Genomic DNA, 17,184 nt, shown 5'->3' on the forward strand with positions numbered 1-17,184 from the left:
GGGAGTGATGAGTCAACGCCTCGTCCTGAGCTGTGCAGCACTTTTTATTCATTCATAAGCTGTGGTTTGAAAAGCCCCTTTTTTTGCACGTCAAAAGGCAGGAAACTTACAACAAATTAAGACCTGGGTCCCTCACTCCGGCCTGATTTTTATCAAGTCCGCCCACATCTGATGACAACTTAAAAGTTAAATTACATGAAGTTTATGGAGGCCCCTAAACAAAGGAGACATGCAGGACCTCCCTGATTTCTCAGAGCCTGTTTTGAAAATTAAAAAAGGCCCCATGTAGAATGTATACACTTCGGTCAGTCAGAATTATTATGTCATGCCTTTGGGCGTAACATATATGCACATGGTCAAAACCATAACAGTCCTGCCAGAGAGCGGCTCTCTGTCACGGCAGCCCCTCCCGTCTCATCGGGATGCAAAGGAAAAAAAGAAGCCTGAAGGGAAATAAAACATCAGGTTCTGCTCAGGAAAGGACAAGTGGCATTTATGTTTTTTTTCCCCTGCGGACATTGACTCGGCCGGCCTGGATGTCACGCGCTCGGCGCCAGAATTGAAGCTAACCTCACGTCTCTCGGGCCTTTTTTCTTAAAATGTAAACTGCCCTGTCCAGACTGCGATGAAAATACTCGCATACCTCAGTGTATGCAGCGGTGGAATCTATATGTTTATGAAACTCCTTTGTTGCCACGTTGATGTAATTTAAGAAAAAAAAAAAAAAGTTTGTCTCGCAAGATGACAACTAAAGTCACCCACTGTCAACAATGACGTCCCGACAACACACTTTCCCACGGAGTCGCTCCGCTCCAGCTGAGTTTTGTAGCAGACCCGGCGAGAATGGAAATCATGCATAAATTAAAAGGGTCAAAGGTCTCTGACAGAGTACAATTGAAAAACAGCACCTCATATAATATCCTGTGCTCAACTAAAACAAGTCAGGAATAATTATAATCATACAAACTATTTACTGAGAATCATCAATTCTTATATATTTCTCTTCATATATATATGTATATAATAGGTGTGTCTTAGACAAGCATTCACGACATACTCCTAGACTGCAGAGCAGTGGGAACTGCAGCAAAGATTGATGCTGCGTTGATTAGACATTTTTTATGACCCATTTTTATTGGACTTAATATGCAGAGTGTTGCTGAACTAAACCAACTTGGACTTTCAGCAGCTGTTGACTCTCTTAGTGCGGTTGGGCAGGATTGTGTGACATGAGTCCAGCTGAACGTCCCGTCATCATCATGGTGTCATATAAATGTATCGTTACCAACCGATGCAATGGCCTTTTACTCTATGAACGACTGAGCAGAGACACCAGTGGCCGAAAGAAGGAGAACGTGACCGATTATTGATCGGCCGCCAGCAGCTCCAACTTTTCTTCTTCTGTCGTTTTTTTTAACAGACTTCGCTTCACTCTGTGTGGCGCGGCGTCGACATTTAACTGTTTCATAAAGCCTTTTAATGCTCAGTAAACTTCTTGTAAATACACACAATGCCACGTGAATTCAAAGCAGCACCCAGCATGTAAAAACAATATTTATATATACATACATTGGAACCAGAGCCAATAAATGTAACTGCACTGCCGTTACAAGAAGTTCAGTGTTTGCCTTCAGTCGCCATTATAGATTTGATGACGCCGCTTTTAGTCCTCTGAAAAAATACTCTATTGGTGGAAGATTTCCAAGAAATAGAGATATTGCAAGAAAATTTTCTGGACCAAATTTCCGTGTGTGCAGTCATTCCCACAAACAAAAGACGACATTCCAGCGGGGATTTGGGCCAAGGCGCTAAGACGTTTCAACACAGCGTCTCAGCGTCAGTTGCTTTTGGGCTTAAACGAGTAGAAAATGCGCCACACCCATGGGCCCTCGGTGCTCGCCGCGCTTGCCAAATGTTAATACGTCCGCAGGCAGGAGACCTGGAGGGAGAAGCACACTAAAGAAAAATGAAAAAATAGAAGGACAACGAAGGGAGCTTTACAACGGTAGACAGAGAAATAACCATTATTGAGTTTACATTAAAGCCAGTCCTGTTTTGACTGCAAACTCACAGTACGGAGTCTCATAGTAACCTTTGTTTTTCGCGCTTCGTCAACACGGCACATTAATCCTCGCGCTTTGTATCTGTGCTGTTGCGGCTCTGCGCTGAAGCCCCACGCGTATTCCTCGGCAAATAAATCAATTATGCGCGGCGGCGGGAAAAAAAAAGGTTCGGCGTGTAGGCCGAAAGTGCGATTTAATGACAAGGTGTGGAAGAGAACACCGAAAATATGAGATAATTAGTACCCTTGCGCGCAGCTGCTCATTCTCACTCGCTGCTCCGACTGCGACTCGCTTGGAGGCGCTGAACTGTATTTTGCTCAGGTGACCAGACCCGACAGCCGTGATTAATGGAAAAGGAACCTTCCATTTAGTAGCTAGGGCAGGAAGCAGGCAACAGGTTTGTTTGTGTGTGTGAGTGTGCGAACGTGTGTGTGTGTGTGTGTGTACGCACTCGCTTCCTGACTCCACGGTGCCTCTTGTTTTGTCTCGCCTTCCTGTTCCTGCTGCTGCAGGGGCGAACGCACAAGTCTGTCTCAGTTCGGCAGCACACTTCCCTGCGAACGTGCCGCGGCTTGCAAACACCGGTCCGCGTGCTCATGGTGTTTGCGTGCATGCGACTTCCATGTCTGCAAAAAAATAAAATAAATTCAGACTCTGACCCTGTGCACGTCTCCAGGAAAAGTGTAGCAACAGTCAGTCTAGACAAAACAGAGGCGCCCAATGAGAGTGAGAGAGTTGCAAAGCCATGGGCCAATTAGATGCTGTTAGAGAAGCTGTGTGATACTGACACCCTCTCTGTTGCACGCACACTCACACATACACACTAGCGTACACTACCTCAGGGCCCGTCCTCCATCATCTGTATAATTAAGGTGCTTTACTCCTCTGAATATTTTAGAAAACGACTCTGCAACCGTGTGGCAACAGCCCGACTGACGAAAATACAAATCGGCTGCAACAAGCTCAGCCGAGCACGGCAGAGCCCGCAGGTACGTACGTGCACGCACACAAACCTGCATCTGCAGCAGGTGAACTAACACTCACCGGGCCACCTCCAGTACCTTCAATAGGTAAAATGTTCCTCCGCTGGTTAACACAAGCTGCTAATCAGCCCAACCCGTGGCATTTCTACTATGTTGACTTGGTGAAGACGACTCGCTGAAGTTCACAGCACGCATCAGAAGAGGGGGGTAAGGAGGATTTAAGTGACCGTGAACTTGAATCAGAGGCACTTTTTTTTTGCAATTGTTAAATTTGCTCTCTCCATAAATTTTCTAACGCACTACTCATACGCATTAAAAGGCTTCGGTGGAAAGCAGCAAATTCTTACTTACCCCATCTCAAATGTACCCTGCTGTGTGTGTGGAGGCCTTGTCGACTTCAGAACCATCGCAGCGCCGCTCCCTTGTTGTTGTGAAACATATGTGCAGTGCAGCCAGGGTCTTTTTTTTGGCACGCACTGTGCAAAAACCTGAGTGTTGTGTGAATCTAATCCTACAGCAGATGGAGGAGGAACAGTATCCAGGACAATACTGGCAGGGCCGACAGCAGAGGGAGCAAAATGGGGCAGGGTGGTGGGGGTCTCTCAAAGATTGATGAGAGCAGATCCTGTGATGGACGTCTCTGAAAGGAGACGACGTCCTCGTTCACTGCGGACCATTATCTCTGCCAGCACGATGTGCCAGTGATGAGCTGGTGAGATGGTAAACCATGAAATGCAGTCCTCCATTCTGCTGGTATTTAGAAGTAAAGTTTCATTTATTTTTTAACAGCTCCACACATGGTGACAAACCACAAGTGGAAGTGAGAGAACAATTATCACAAGCTTCAAACTTTAAATGGCGCAGACTGTCATATCCGGTATCAAGCAGCGGAAACTATACATAAAAAAAACAGGAAAACACTACCACAGGATTTTTTTCCTCCTAAATCTCTGGCTAAATGTGTCGTCGTGTGTGTTATCGCCCGTCGAAAACCAAATCTTCTGAAACGGGTTCTGTGCTTTCAGACCGTGTGTGACAGACAGAGCCAGAAACCCGGGGGGGGGGGGGCGAAGGGAGGACTGGTTTGCCGTCCTCCGCCGACTCTTTGGCTTCTTTGTCTCTTGTCTCTCTTGCGACGAAACCTCAACGCCATCAAGGAGACCCAATGTTGTTTCCTCTCCCCCTCTAATTACCAGCTGCTACGGTTTAGCCTTGTTTAGCTGTCTTCAAGTAAATAAACCGTCATGTCTGCCTGTTTTGATTCGTGGGGAATTTCTCCACCAACCACCACCGACCGAACCCCCCCCCCCATCCCAGCCATCCTGGCCCTCCCCGGCCCCCCGGCACGCAGGCGGAACGCCGTTGTGTTGCGTTTCTGTTTCAAGGAATAACCAGCAGCATTCACGTCAGGTCGAGCCGCTGCGCCAGTCAAAGCTCTGTGTAAACCTATGAGCAGTTCTCCTGCTCAGGTCAGCCTTTCCCAGGGAGAGAAAGTCTTGTTCGGAAAGTGCGTCTTCCATCTGGATGACTCCGCACTGACTGGTTGCAGTGACTCACATCCGCCACAGACAGACAGAAGGACAGACAAAGAACAAATGCAGCGTCACCGTCACAAGTTCCAGCTACTGTCGGTGTTTCATTTCTTCCCCTTGTTGTGGTCACTGTCATTTGTGAAACAAGGAACACTTTAGCAATTACCCACCAACGCCACAAGATAACGCGATGAAAGCAACGTTTTCTGTAAACAAAACCTTCCGTTTCATGTCTTTGCTGTGCAAAACGCTGTTGGGTCATGTGATCCTGTCAGTTGCTTACCAATGTGGCATTCCTGCAATTTTACTCTCTGTCTTTTTGGTTTCCCGAGCTGCTAAACGTCGCCTTATTATTCCCTTCACTCCACTGTTTTCTGCTAGACAGACAGAAAGAGGTTTTTAAAAAGCAGCGATCCAGCTTTTGTCATAATTCAGTTTTGGCACCACAAGAGTCACATACTTGCTTTGGATTTTGGAATGGATGCGGTTTGGACGCGTTTGGCTGCAGCGCTCTGGTTAAAATGTAACCTACACCTTGGCGAGGCCAGCGCAAGATTCCTAGTGAGCGGAAAAACTTTCCTAACTACTTTGCACACAGCGCTTGCGACGCTGTCTCACACAGTCTCAACATCTTGATCCCCCCTAAATACCCTGAGCACTGGATTCGACTCAGTTTCTGTTCCGACACGTCGCTTCTTCTCTGGGAGAGCAGCACGGCTAACTGCTTAGACGAGTGTCACTCACACGGATGGCGAGTGTGAACAGATTTGACCAATGTTTCTGCCATAACAGAAACAAGCCTGCGAGAAAACAATGTAAACCACAAGTCATGGGAAATGGCGGCGCAACGAAGGGCGCGCTGACGGGGGCGGCGACTTTTATTTTCCAGCTCTTTTCACGGGTTGACAGTTTGGAGGGGGAGCTCTCCTTGACAATGGGCAATAATCCCGGCTGCCTGTTTAGCAAAATGAATCTACTTCTGTCATTCTTACCCCTTGATGGGACATGACTGTGGCTGAAAGTGGAATTAGAGAGTGGGAAAGAGATTTAGTTCTGTCCCGGGGGAGCTGCTCAGGGCAGGATCGTCAGTCCGACCGGAGCTGCCTCGCCGAGGGTGAGAAGGAGAGTTCACCACATTGGCTGTGACCCAGTTAATCATGGGTTAGGAAGCTGAGAAACACTCCTTCTTCTCCTTCTTCAGTTTTTGAGATAAAGCCTCCAAGGACGCATATTTTTGAAATGACATTAAAAAGCTGTGAGTAGGGCACAAGCTTTCAAAGTGAAACTGGATCTGACTTAGTGCAAAGTACAGAAATCGGAATTCTTTCTTCTCTTTACACAAGAATACATGGGAGGAAATTGGAAGTAGATGAGTCTGGATGTGAAGGTACCGCTGACTTGTGTTACTATGGGAGAAGCGTGTCAGTGTTGTTTGTGTCGTGCAGTGAAGCAGTGCGGGGGGGGGACTACAGCCACGATTGGCCCATGTGTTCCCATCATCCTTTGCACTCATATAAATCTAGTGTGGCAGGTGGGGGCTGAGTGGCTACGTGAACTTGCAGAATATTTATCTTTTTTTGTTTAGTTCTTCAATGTGATGACAATAAACACTGCACTGTGGACTGTTTTGACAACGCTGTTGTTGTTAAGTGCTTTTCATTTATTTATTTATTTTTTTCATTTTGTAGTTATGTTCCTTATGTGTAGTAAACGGTACAAAGCACAGGCTGTGTAGGACTGCCTCGTTTAAGTGTATGGTCCCAGGGCAAAATAAAACACACTTTTATTTCCAGAACGTAGCCATAAAACATGTTGCAGACACAATTTTAAACCAGGCACATGAGTACGACAAAGGCGGGGTGAAGGTAAAAAAACAAAAAAAACAACACTTTCTCCACACTTTTAGGAGAACATTAAGTGGGCTGTTGAAATTGTCAACAGATTTAGAGTCCCATGTTGCTCTGCAACAAAACAATAAAAAGGCAGAGGGACTGAGAGTGAGGAGTAGTGGTGGTGGTTCTGGCACGGCCCAGTAAACGTCCCCGGCATGATGTTTGGTGTGCGGGGATTGTGTTACATGCCAGCAGCCTGCTGCTTTCTCGTCCCGCTGCACACAGCGAGCACGGAGGAATGTGCCGTCCGAGCGAGCGAGCGAGGGAGAGAAAGAAAAAGACGACGGTAAAAGCGGCAGGCAAAGCAAAGTCAGGTGACGGCTTTATTTGTTTGTGTGTCAGCGTGTTGCAGGGCCAGGACACTGGCGGCTACACACGATGCTCCCCATTCACATCTGGCCCCTGTGAGTTTGCAGCGCGGTGGCATGCGGGACACATCACGGCTCACAGTTGTGGCTGTGAATCAATATTTTCCTCCATCCCATGCCGGATTGTTCCGCTGGCAGGAGTTCAAGAATGGACAAACGCTCGCTCGATGGGCTGGAGCCGCGGACGGGAGGGACCCGCAGCATTTTTTCCGATCGGCCGCAATCAGAAACAGATTCCCAACAATTAGTCTCCGGGCTTTATTGACCGAAAGCAACAGCGATGGCGATAAAAACTGCGGCAATGACAATGTTGTTGCCTGTGATTGTGTTTGTTTGCGTGATACTCGACGATATCTTTCACTTCAGCACTATCGAGCGCCGAGTCTTTCCTTCACTTGACCGACTTTCATTCACTACAGTATTGAGGGGAGAAAAAAAAAGTTTTTAAAGGCCTAATGTGTAAAATTTAGTGGCATCTAATGGTCAGAGAGCGCACTGCAATCAGTGTTAACCTGTTTTCTGATCTCCCGCTTGATCGCATGCATTTCATGTTTGAGCCGTGATGTTAAGAATCACAATACCAAGAGTCAGTTCACGTTCTGGCAGTACGGCCTTTTGGACTCACTGTTAATGTCAATATAAATGCTGATTACGAGCAAAGGAAAACTAAACAATTATTTCTTTTTGATGACTTTGCCGAACTCAAAACACACAAATGTAATTTTATTTATTGCCTTTTATGTTCATGTTCCGCACCGGGCCTTTAAGTAATATATTATTCAAATAGTGTTCGTAATTTAAAATGCTTTCCTTTGCTTTTACAACATTAAATTTAACTGTTTAAAATTTCCCACATATTAAGCTCTTAAAAATAACAATTAAATTGGAAATAAATGTGGCTGTTTTGCTCACAGGGCTCTCTGCTTAAACCACACCCTTGCATATTTCAACTATGAGCCCGGAACTAGCAGTCATTGAATTGATTGTTAGTCACGGAGTCTCTCATATTAATCTCTCCCACTGTGTAATAAGTGAATTAGTGGGATGTAGAAGATGTATGACGAAGGCTGGCGCGCCTAAACCCTGCTGTAAATCCACATGCCAGCGCCACTTAATAATGTGGACGAATTCCTCTGGGCATCACTCTTTTTGCTGTGGCAATAGACAATATAAATGGTGTAAATCACTAAGAGTCGGAACTCTGTTCTGAGTTGGCGATTGAGTCATTCGCAATAAAGCATTTGCAGTGAAGGGCTTGTAAAAATGCTGCAGCTTGTTTTTGAATAGCATTAAACAAATAGAAAGTGAGAGAATTTACAGGAAACAAGAGGAAGAAAAAGTCACTTGTAATTGTTGCAGTAGGTGAATTGACATCCCACATTTTTCACCTGCTGTGTATCACCAACATTTTTTTAATTCTGCATTTTTTGAATACAAGATAGTTAATTAAGAAGTTAATTAGATTCTTGCAAAGGGGCTGCAACATTATTCTTTTTTATATGTATAAAAATAAGGTGCCACTCAGTGTCTGTTTAGCATCTACTATTCATACATTGGACAGAAAAAAAAAAAAAAATCCAAATTTTCCCACGGAGAAAATTCAGCATCATGTAATAAAGGTGCAATTCATTTAATATTTTTCAGTGACACATTCTGTTACAGTACGTCTGTGTTCAGTTACACTCTCGGAATGTGCACAGGAAAGGATTTTTTTTTTTTTTTTTTTGCAATGTATCTATAAATCTATGGCTGTTGGCTTGTGCCGCGCACCGTGGCCTTTAACTCTTCCCATACGTCTGACCCTTTCCCCGAACACTCGTCTCCCCGACCCTCGACCACAACAGCTGGTGTCTCAGCGAGCTGCCAGCCTTTCAGTGCAGATCAAGCACTGTTGAGCAGGGGGGAGGCAGGGAGGCCCTGCGACCCCCTGCCGTAAAATGCACCGACGGTAGAGCCGGTGGACAAGATCCCTCATAAGAATTTGGAATAAAAAGCTCACCTTTAGAACTCTGTCAAGGGTCTGAGCGACACAGTTGTTTCATCTTGTTTTGATTAAGGTTAATATAACATTACTTGACACAATTGTTTTTTGGACAAAAAATAAATGAATAAAATATTTTGCATTGTCCCTGATCTTTCTTTCTACTTAACTGCCTTCCTTTTCTTTGATTTCATTGTTAGTCTCAAAATAAGATTAAAACATACGTTCGGACTGACCATTCCAAACTCCTCCTTAGAAATGACAGCACCCATAAGTCTCCCAGCTCTTTTGTCGTAAACCAAGAAACTGCTCCAACGATACATCCCTAAATAAAATCTGACTGCCTGCCGCATCCAGAACGCCAGGTCCTCTCGAGGACTTTCCCACAGGCTCCCCAGTATAACAGACTAACACTCTGCCCACAGTGCTGCGTTTGCAATTTAGATCAAAGTGATCTGAGGAAATGTTCTTGATGTCAAGTATATGTGTTTCTCTAATTAACGTTGAATCGACTTGGAGTTTCAAGACAGAAGGAGACCTGAAAAAAAAAATGGATGGATGAATTATTGTGTTATAATTGTGGGTCAAAGGATTTTGTCAACTCTTATGTATCTTTTATTTATTTATTTTCAATGGGGGAAAAAAAAAAAAAATCTCCTCCTTCGACGACGTCTCCCACCACGCCGAGAAGTTGTTACGATCTGACCTGTGGTGAACTTTAGCGTGTCGCCCCTGTCAGACGAAGAGTGGGACTCTGTAGGACCCTGCGGAAAACGGCTCCATCCGGAGAGTGGGGGGGAAGAGGGGAGGGGTAGGGGGAGCGAGAGACGGAGCACTAGGGGGAGAGAGAGAGAGAGGTGGGGGGAAACGCTGAGTGGCGAGGAGACGCTCTCAGATCAGTCAGTGGCTTCATGGAGTTATGTACCTCTGATCCGCCGCCATGGATTGCAATGCGCGATCACTGCGAACACTCATCTCGTCCCGTTTCTTCTTCTTCGTCTTCTTCTTCTTCTTCTTGTTGCTGCTGTCCTGCCTCATTCCCGCCTCCGCCATCGTCTACCCCCCCAATGAAGGTAGGCGAACTCTCTCTCTCTCTCTCTCTCACACACACACACACACACACACACACACACACACACACACACACACACACACACACAGCGGGGGCATGTATTATGTGCGCTTCAGTTCACTGTGTGTGTACGTGCGTGTGCGTGTGCCCGGCGCTGGATGCTCGTCCCGGACTGTCACATTTTCCATTCATGTCATTTTAATTTAAACACGGCGCGCGCCCGTGGCTCGTGGAGCGCCGTTGCCGCCACTGACAAGAGCACGCGCCGTCAAAGTTGAAGGTGCAAGGCGCCCCAGACGGACGAGGCGAGGTGTAGCTCGCGGGGCTAGAAACCTCGCGAACCTCGCGCGGCTGTTAACAGTTGAGTCTAATGATGTAAGTCGCCACGAGCTCCCCCCAAAAACAGCCCGCCGCTGAGTTTGACAGTAAAAGAAGAAGAAGAAGAAGAAGAAGAAGACTGGACTTCATGAGACTCATCCCCGGGAATCCGATTTTATTTAAGGGGGGTGGGGGGGTGTGTAGACGCCCCGGTTTGGCATCACGGTTGCTGCCTGTTCAAAGCGGAGCACAGTAAAGAGAGGATGAGCGCGATGGCGTGGCGTGTCTCCTGTTGTGTGCTCCTGACCTGGTTCCGTCCGCGCCACACAGCTGACTGACTGACTGCAGCCAGCGAGTCGATAGAGGCTCTCTGTGTTCAGCTGACACACGATTCTGACCTTCCACACAGCGCAGGGGAAGAAGGGAAGAAGGGAAGAAGGGAAGGTTGTTTTGTGATGGCCGTACACGCACCGCTCACTTTTTTTTTTGTTTTTTGTTTTAAATCTCCCTCCTCCCTCGTCTTTCTCCCCATCCGAAAACTCATGAAACATGTCTGGCACCCCGCGTCTAATTTCATTATTATTCATTCATTCAACACCCGCAAGAAAGACCCGGAAAGGTGCCACCTCGCCCCCTCGTGCCACTGACGTGTCGCCCGTCTGAGTTGGTTTAGCAGCGGGGGGAGAGAGCGCGAGAGAGAGAGAGAAATAGGCTCTCCGCGCGCTGGAAGAGCTGCGTGAAGGTTAAAACTGCCCACAGGGCTGCTGAAATACATTTGGTGGAGGAGGATCTGGGTCACACTGTCTAACGGGACACGGATCAGCATTAACTGCCCCCCCACCCCCCTCACCCCCCTCCCTCCACCACCTCCACCACCAGCACCAACTCCCTCATCACCGAGCAGTCAGTCACGGTCCGGATGAATAAACTTATGGTTGTCTGACGCTCTTAGTTAGTCAGTGAGTTGGTTAGTTAGTGTATGGGCATCGTGTCAAAGATCGATCGGAGTGGGTTTAAACTTTTAAGCTTCTTGCCATTCAGCTCATTAAAAGGAGGGAGCAGCAGCAGCAGCAGGAGATCCATCTGAGCTTCTGCTGCTGGTGGTACGATGCCCAAAGATGGGCACAATAAAAGTGTGAAAAGTGCGTCTCCCCAGTCCCCCCCAGTCAGTGCTGCGATAAACAGTGGACTGTAGGCCTGCTGGTGTTGGGAAACTGTTGGCTGCGGTGTTATTTAATAGAAACAACCGTCACCCGGAAAGTAGCACCAAATTATCTATCGATCGCCTCGTTTCCGTTTTTAATCCAGATCGACATTTGTGGGGCTGTTGTGTAATCACTCCTTCAACAAGTTTTGTGACTGGACATACGTGTATTTACTTGTATATATATATATTTAGTAACGCTGTAGATTATTTTTTTCTGCGTGTGGAATTGAATGGCGGTTATTTATCTTAGGGTTTTTCTAAAGTTTCGCCTCGTTTTACGCCAGGCAGCTGCTCCCATGTGAGGATTTAACTTGGCCTCGGCTGAGCCGAGTAACATGTTCAGTGTTTTAAAAAAAAAAAAAAAAAATAGAGACAAAAATAATAAATTGAAGTTCACATGAAAATAATTAAAGGGGAAATAAAATATTGTTGACGCCAAGTGAAGAATTGCTGCTATTTCTAGGGGCATGATTGTGATTTTTTGTTTGTTACAAAATAATGACACAGTGCCGTGCAAAACGTGTGTGTGTGTGTGTGTGTGTGTGTGTGTGTGTGTGTGTGTGTGTGTGTGTGTGTTCGTTGAGGGGATGCTACTTGGTGTAAGCGTGTTTGCTTGGTGAGCAAAAGACGAAAGGAGAAGAGAAATGCAAGCGGAAGGAATTTACAGAAATGGCCAAAATTGCAGTTTATTATCAAATAATGTAAACATAAGATAAAAGAGAAAAAAAATGTGGTCAATTAAATCCACTTCCCAGAGACATAAATCTGCCAGAGTGTGTCAGTATCGAGCTGCCTGCGCATGTAAAGAACTCACACACGAGTTCAGGTCGCTGTGGCGCAAAACACGACGGCGAAACTCGTCAAAGCGCACATCTGTGCGTCAAAGCGCACATCCATCCAGTCATCAGTGAAGGGGCTTCAAGTTGAGATCCGGAGAGAATTTGAAATTGTAGACTTTCAACTGATGAGTGGCCGAGCCCTGTTTTCACAATGTGTTATAAAGTGAATATAACAGTGGCAGCTGCAATTTTAGCTGTCCGGGAGAGAGAGAAAAAGAAGAAGAAGAAGAAGAAAAAAAAAAAAAATCAAACAAGAACAGACTCGTAGCTAACGCCACTCCAGACGGTTTTAGCCCCAAACCTGGCCAACCACAAAATTAGACGTAATTTATTCGATTTTCTTTTTTTTTTTTTTTTTAACCCGAGCACCGGGACCTGTTCTGCTCACACTATCCTAGGATAAATATTTATCCCGGCTTTGGTTTTGGGCAGCGTCAGGCTGCAGTTCAGCTCTAGATCCGGTGTTTAAACCCCTTCTAAAATTGCTCGTCGGTAACGTTTAGACCTGGTTGGTGTTGTGCTCCGTCACAGAGCTCACTCACATCGTGGCGTTTGGGAAATGAACGGGAGGCCCCGCTGAAAGTGAGCACTCACGGAGCCTCCTCGGCACGGGCAGGAAAATAAAACCCTGTCGAACTTCGGATGGGACGATGAAAAACTTTAGTGATTTTTTTTGTTTGTTTGTTTGTTTTTGTTTTTGGCCGTTTTATTATTCACACAAATCTCGTATATCGTATTCTTAAACCCAGTCACTAACCCGGAAAAGTGCCGCACTAAATTTATGTATATTTATTTTATATTTATTTTTATAAGTATATGTTAACTTATTTTTTAAAATATATGAAAAAAATAAAATAAAATATGAAGTTGTAAACAGCAACTTGAAAAAAAAGAAATGCTCAAAACTTTCGGGTAAAGTTTTAAAAAAATGTAGATCGGAAAATATAGCCCATATATTAATATCTTATAAGTCGTCGCTTCATTATTTATTTCACTAAAAAGTTGCGACTTTGTTTTCGCGGTGTTATTTTTATATTTTAATTATTTTGTGATTATTTTTTTTTTTTGTTTTGCCCCTTTCGCCCCACGGTGTCATCCCGGTCCGCTGCGAGGCGTCGCGGGGACCTCGGGTATTTTTAGCCGGCTGTTGGGAGCCTTTGGCCCGCAGAGCCCGTCGCGGAAGCCCCGCTGGGACGCAGGGGCGTGTTGTGAGCGATGGCACCTCTCAGAGGCGCTGCTGGAAAAAAGTGCTTACACATGCCCGTCCTCGAAACAACAAAAACCAAGGCTTCCAAACCTGCCCTCACATATACACTGTGGACTGCATATGTATATTTATATGGATATAGAATTGTGTGTTTGTGTGTGTGTGTGTGTTATTGGGCTGACATGGAGCCGAGCAGGCCGGTGGCATCTTCACTCTCTCAGACTATACTGCTGAGGAGTTGCTGCTTGGCTTTACGTGAGAGTGAGTCTGAGGTATACCAACGCCAGGCGTTCGGTGGCACCGAGCGATGAAGAGGGGAGGAAGGGAACGGGAAAGAAATAAAAGGGAAGACAGGAGGAATGGGGGCAGAAAGGGTTGGGCGAGCGGCAGCAGCAGCAGCAGCAGCAGCAGCAGCAGCAACATCAGACAGAGCGACTCTGCGCTTAAATTATTCATAATGGGAGGTGAACACTTCACCCTTTAACACAGACACAAGTCGCCTTACTTTGCCTGCACTGCGGCCTGCCAGCCCCCCTCGCCTTGCACACGAGCCGGGCTGCAGAGTCGGAGCCGCCCGTGCTTCCACAGTTTAGACACTTAACACAGCATGTAGCTGCTGCTGCTGCTGCTCCTCTCTAATATCTTTCAGCTTGGAGACGCTGTGAGTCCGTCCAGCTGGGATGCACTCTGACCCCCTCACCCCCCCACCCCCCCACGTCACCCCCAACATTGAAACAGAGAAAAACTGTTTTCCTCATTCTCGACTCATTTCACATTTTTAATGGAGATCCCAGCACGTCTGCTGAGAATCAGGGTTTCCTTCACCATGTTACTGGAAAGTCGGAGAAGATCGGTAACCTTATGCTTGAATCGTGACAATAAAATACATGCACGTACGCTATGGATTATTATGTTGTGTTCACATTTTATCGCCGCTCATCTCCTGAAGGCGCTAGTTGGGTTTATTGTATAATGATAACAGTCAAATGGGTTGCCTACCCTCCTCTTCACACTTCCCTGAATGGAACAGGAAAAAAAGAAAAAAGCAGCAGCAGCAGCAGCAGCAGCAACGTCTCCTGTTCAGGGCGGCTCCCCGTGTTTGGGTGCTAGCCGGTGGTCTCCTCTCTATGTGTTATATATTGATTCACCTGTTTCCTACCTCTGTGATGTTTTGCTCCCTCCCAGACAGCCTGGCTGTGCTTTGCTATTAATACTCCCAGTTCCCGTTTAGAGGCACTCCCTGATGGGGCAGGAACTATATGCTTGGCTGACGCTAGCTGACTCTGCGTGTGTGTGTGTGTGTGTGTGTGTGTGTGTGTGTGTGTGTGTGTGAGGAAGAAAGACTGTCAGCAAATGTTTTGTATGCCTATTTCATTCCCGCGTGGTGCAGGAATGCATGCGTGTATTTGCACATTGTGCGTCCAAAGACTGGCACTCTTACTTGGATGTGTCTTTCTCTGCATAATTCCTGTGTGCCTTCAAGTTGCATGCATTGCGTGCTTGCATGCACGTGTGAGTGCAGATTTTTATTTTTTTCTCGCCAACTGTGCGACTGGAGGGCTTTCTCTCTCTCTCTCTCTCTCTCTCTCTTTCTCCCCCCCCCCTCCTGCGATATGAGAGCCGTCTAATTTTCTGCTCTCAAATTCCCCGGCTGGGCTCAATTGGAGTGGTGGGCTCGGCTCGTTGAGAAATGTAAATTGGAAGCAATGGCCCTGGATGCTGAGCTGCTATTATCTGACATGAACAGATAGCTTCATTAGACCCTAATAGGAATGTGCCCGCTGCCACTCAACCGGCTGAGTGGCTTTGCGGGGCTGCAAGCTCAGGTGAGCAATTTGCTCTCCTTTTCTGCCTGGAATTTGATAATAAGTCTCCCCCTGTGCCAGTCTTCCCTTTTTCCCCACCTTCATTTTTCGAGAATTTTTTTTTCTCGCTCTTGCCACACGGACTGATAGTCATCTGACGGCGCGCTCCAAGAAAATTATTCTAGTGTGAAACAACAATTAGCTCACGGGGCGACAAAATCAACCCTCTTTTCAAATTCTATTCAGACTCCTGACGAGGGGTAAATTTTGCTTGACTAAAATAGTTTTTTCCCGCAGCGCTTCACTCTGACCCACAGATCCCCTCCACTCCCCCTCCTCCCCTCTTTAACGGTGTTTGGAGCTGTGTGTACATTCTTGCCCTCGCGGAGCTCTGAATGGAGGATACAGGGAGATTGCGTTGCTCATATTTTCGCAGTGAATAGAGTTACAGCTGCAGGGCCTGACTGCACTGCTGCTCTGCTTTGCTCTGGTGTGTCTGCGTGCGCTCGCTTGGCCGAGTGTGCGTGTGTGTGTCTTGAGCTGTGTGCTGATGTGTTCTCAGCAGGATGAGAAGGAGGCTTCACGCTCGAGCTTTACAGGAAGAGACCCTTGGAGCGCCGGGCCTTTATCGCTCTATCAGACGACATTATTTGATCTGTCTTCTGTGAATTTACATTCTGGCCCCTATTTATAATCTGTGCATGCATGTGATGACTCAAGCTATTGAATGCACACATGGTTTCAAGCACTAAAATGTACCTTACAGCAAAGGAACTAGCAAAAAATTGGGCGTAGTTGCGAATTTTTCAGGAGAACGTTTTTTCCATTTTTTCCATCTGATCACAGAAGATTTTTGTCGTTGTGTTGTTGTTCGTTTGGCTGCCGAGGTGCGGTCATCCGCGCAGAATAGGGCAGCCACCGCATTCCACACGCCGTGAGTCACGGCGGCGGGTACTGACAGTTGCATTTGATGACAGTCGGTCGGTCACACTGCGATGCGTAAGTACAAAGGAACTAGTAATGAATGTAGCCATCTCCTTTTTTTAAACGCATGAATCAGTCCGGCCCCCATGCTTGTTTATAGTTAAGCAACCAGCGCCATGAAATGCTTTTGGGGCCCACGTAGAGAAGGGTTTTAGGATTTAAAGTGTTTCAGAAACTCAGATAAGGACAGATTTGGCAGATTTTTGGTCTTAACTTACAAAATACTGCCAATCAAATGCAGCTTCAGAGTCTCGGCAGGCAGGTCTCCTGCTTGCTGTGCGTCCGCCCTCGGTCAGCCTGCGTCCTGATTGGCCATTGTTCCATTGTGCTCTGCCAATTCACGGAACTGTAATCACGTCGCATGTTTACTACTTGCAATTTTTTTCAATTTGGGCTTCCCTCACTGACGGGAGAGGGTGAAATTCATGCCGTGCTCACCTCAGGCAGCATTGAAGTCGGCTGGGATAATCTTCAGAACAATCAGCTGATCAGGACGTTGGCGCCTTGCGGTGGGGGAGGTGAGTCATATCTCTCCAAAATACAAAACTCCTCTGGCCCAGGCAGAGCCTGGTGGCACCTTCACGCCAATGCAGCCCTTTGTCTCGTTTGTCCTTTGTCACGTTTCATCTATGAAACGCCGAGTCTCTCTGGTTCCCCTTTGACGCAAATACATTCATGGCGTGAAACATCCTGATGAAATTGTCTTTCCGGTCCAGATCTTTTTTATTTTATTGTATTATTATTATTAATTCGGCTCCCACTGCGGCCAATCGCAGCCTATAAATCATGCCAGGTGATATGAATTTCAATTCCGCTTCCTGCTGAAGGTTCAATCCCTATGGGATCTGGAAAAAATGAGGGTCAACATGGGGTCAAACCCATTTTACTTTGAAAACAAACATTACTATTCAATGTCGCTTCCACCTTAGTTTA

At 46.5% G+C, this 17,184-nt stretch overlaps 1 protein-coding gene across 6 annotated transcripts in view; it reads left to right on the forward strand.

Moving 5' to 3' along the window:
- Positions 1 to 9,685: 9,685 nt before the first annotated feature.
- The window catches only part of epha3 (eph receptor A3), an 89,811-nt gene continuing 82,312 nt past the window's right edge, over positions 9,686 to 17,184 (forward strand). For all 6 annotated transcript variants that reach the window (XM_076039854.1, XM_076039856.1, XM_076039850.1 and 3 more), the window contains exon 1: positions 9,686 to 9,892. In XM_076039854.1, the coding sequence (XP_075895969.1) occupies positions 9,760 to 9,892 (133 nt within the window). In that variant the 5' untranslated portion in view covers positions 9,686 to 9,759. The remainder of the gene's footprint in view (positions 9,893 to 17,184) is intronic.

The sequence above is a fragment of the Nelusetta ayraudi genome, unplaced genomic scaffold (assembly GCF_046127955.1).
Source record: "Nelusetta ayraudi isolate G7.1 ecotype Tasmania unplaced genomic scaffold, CSIRO-AGI_Nayr_v1 ptg000060l, whole genome shotgun sequence".
Classification (NCBI taxonomy): domain Eukaryota; kingdom Metazoa; phylum Chordata; class Actinopteri; order Tetraodontiformes; family Monacanthidae; genus Nelusetta; species Nelusetta ayraudi.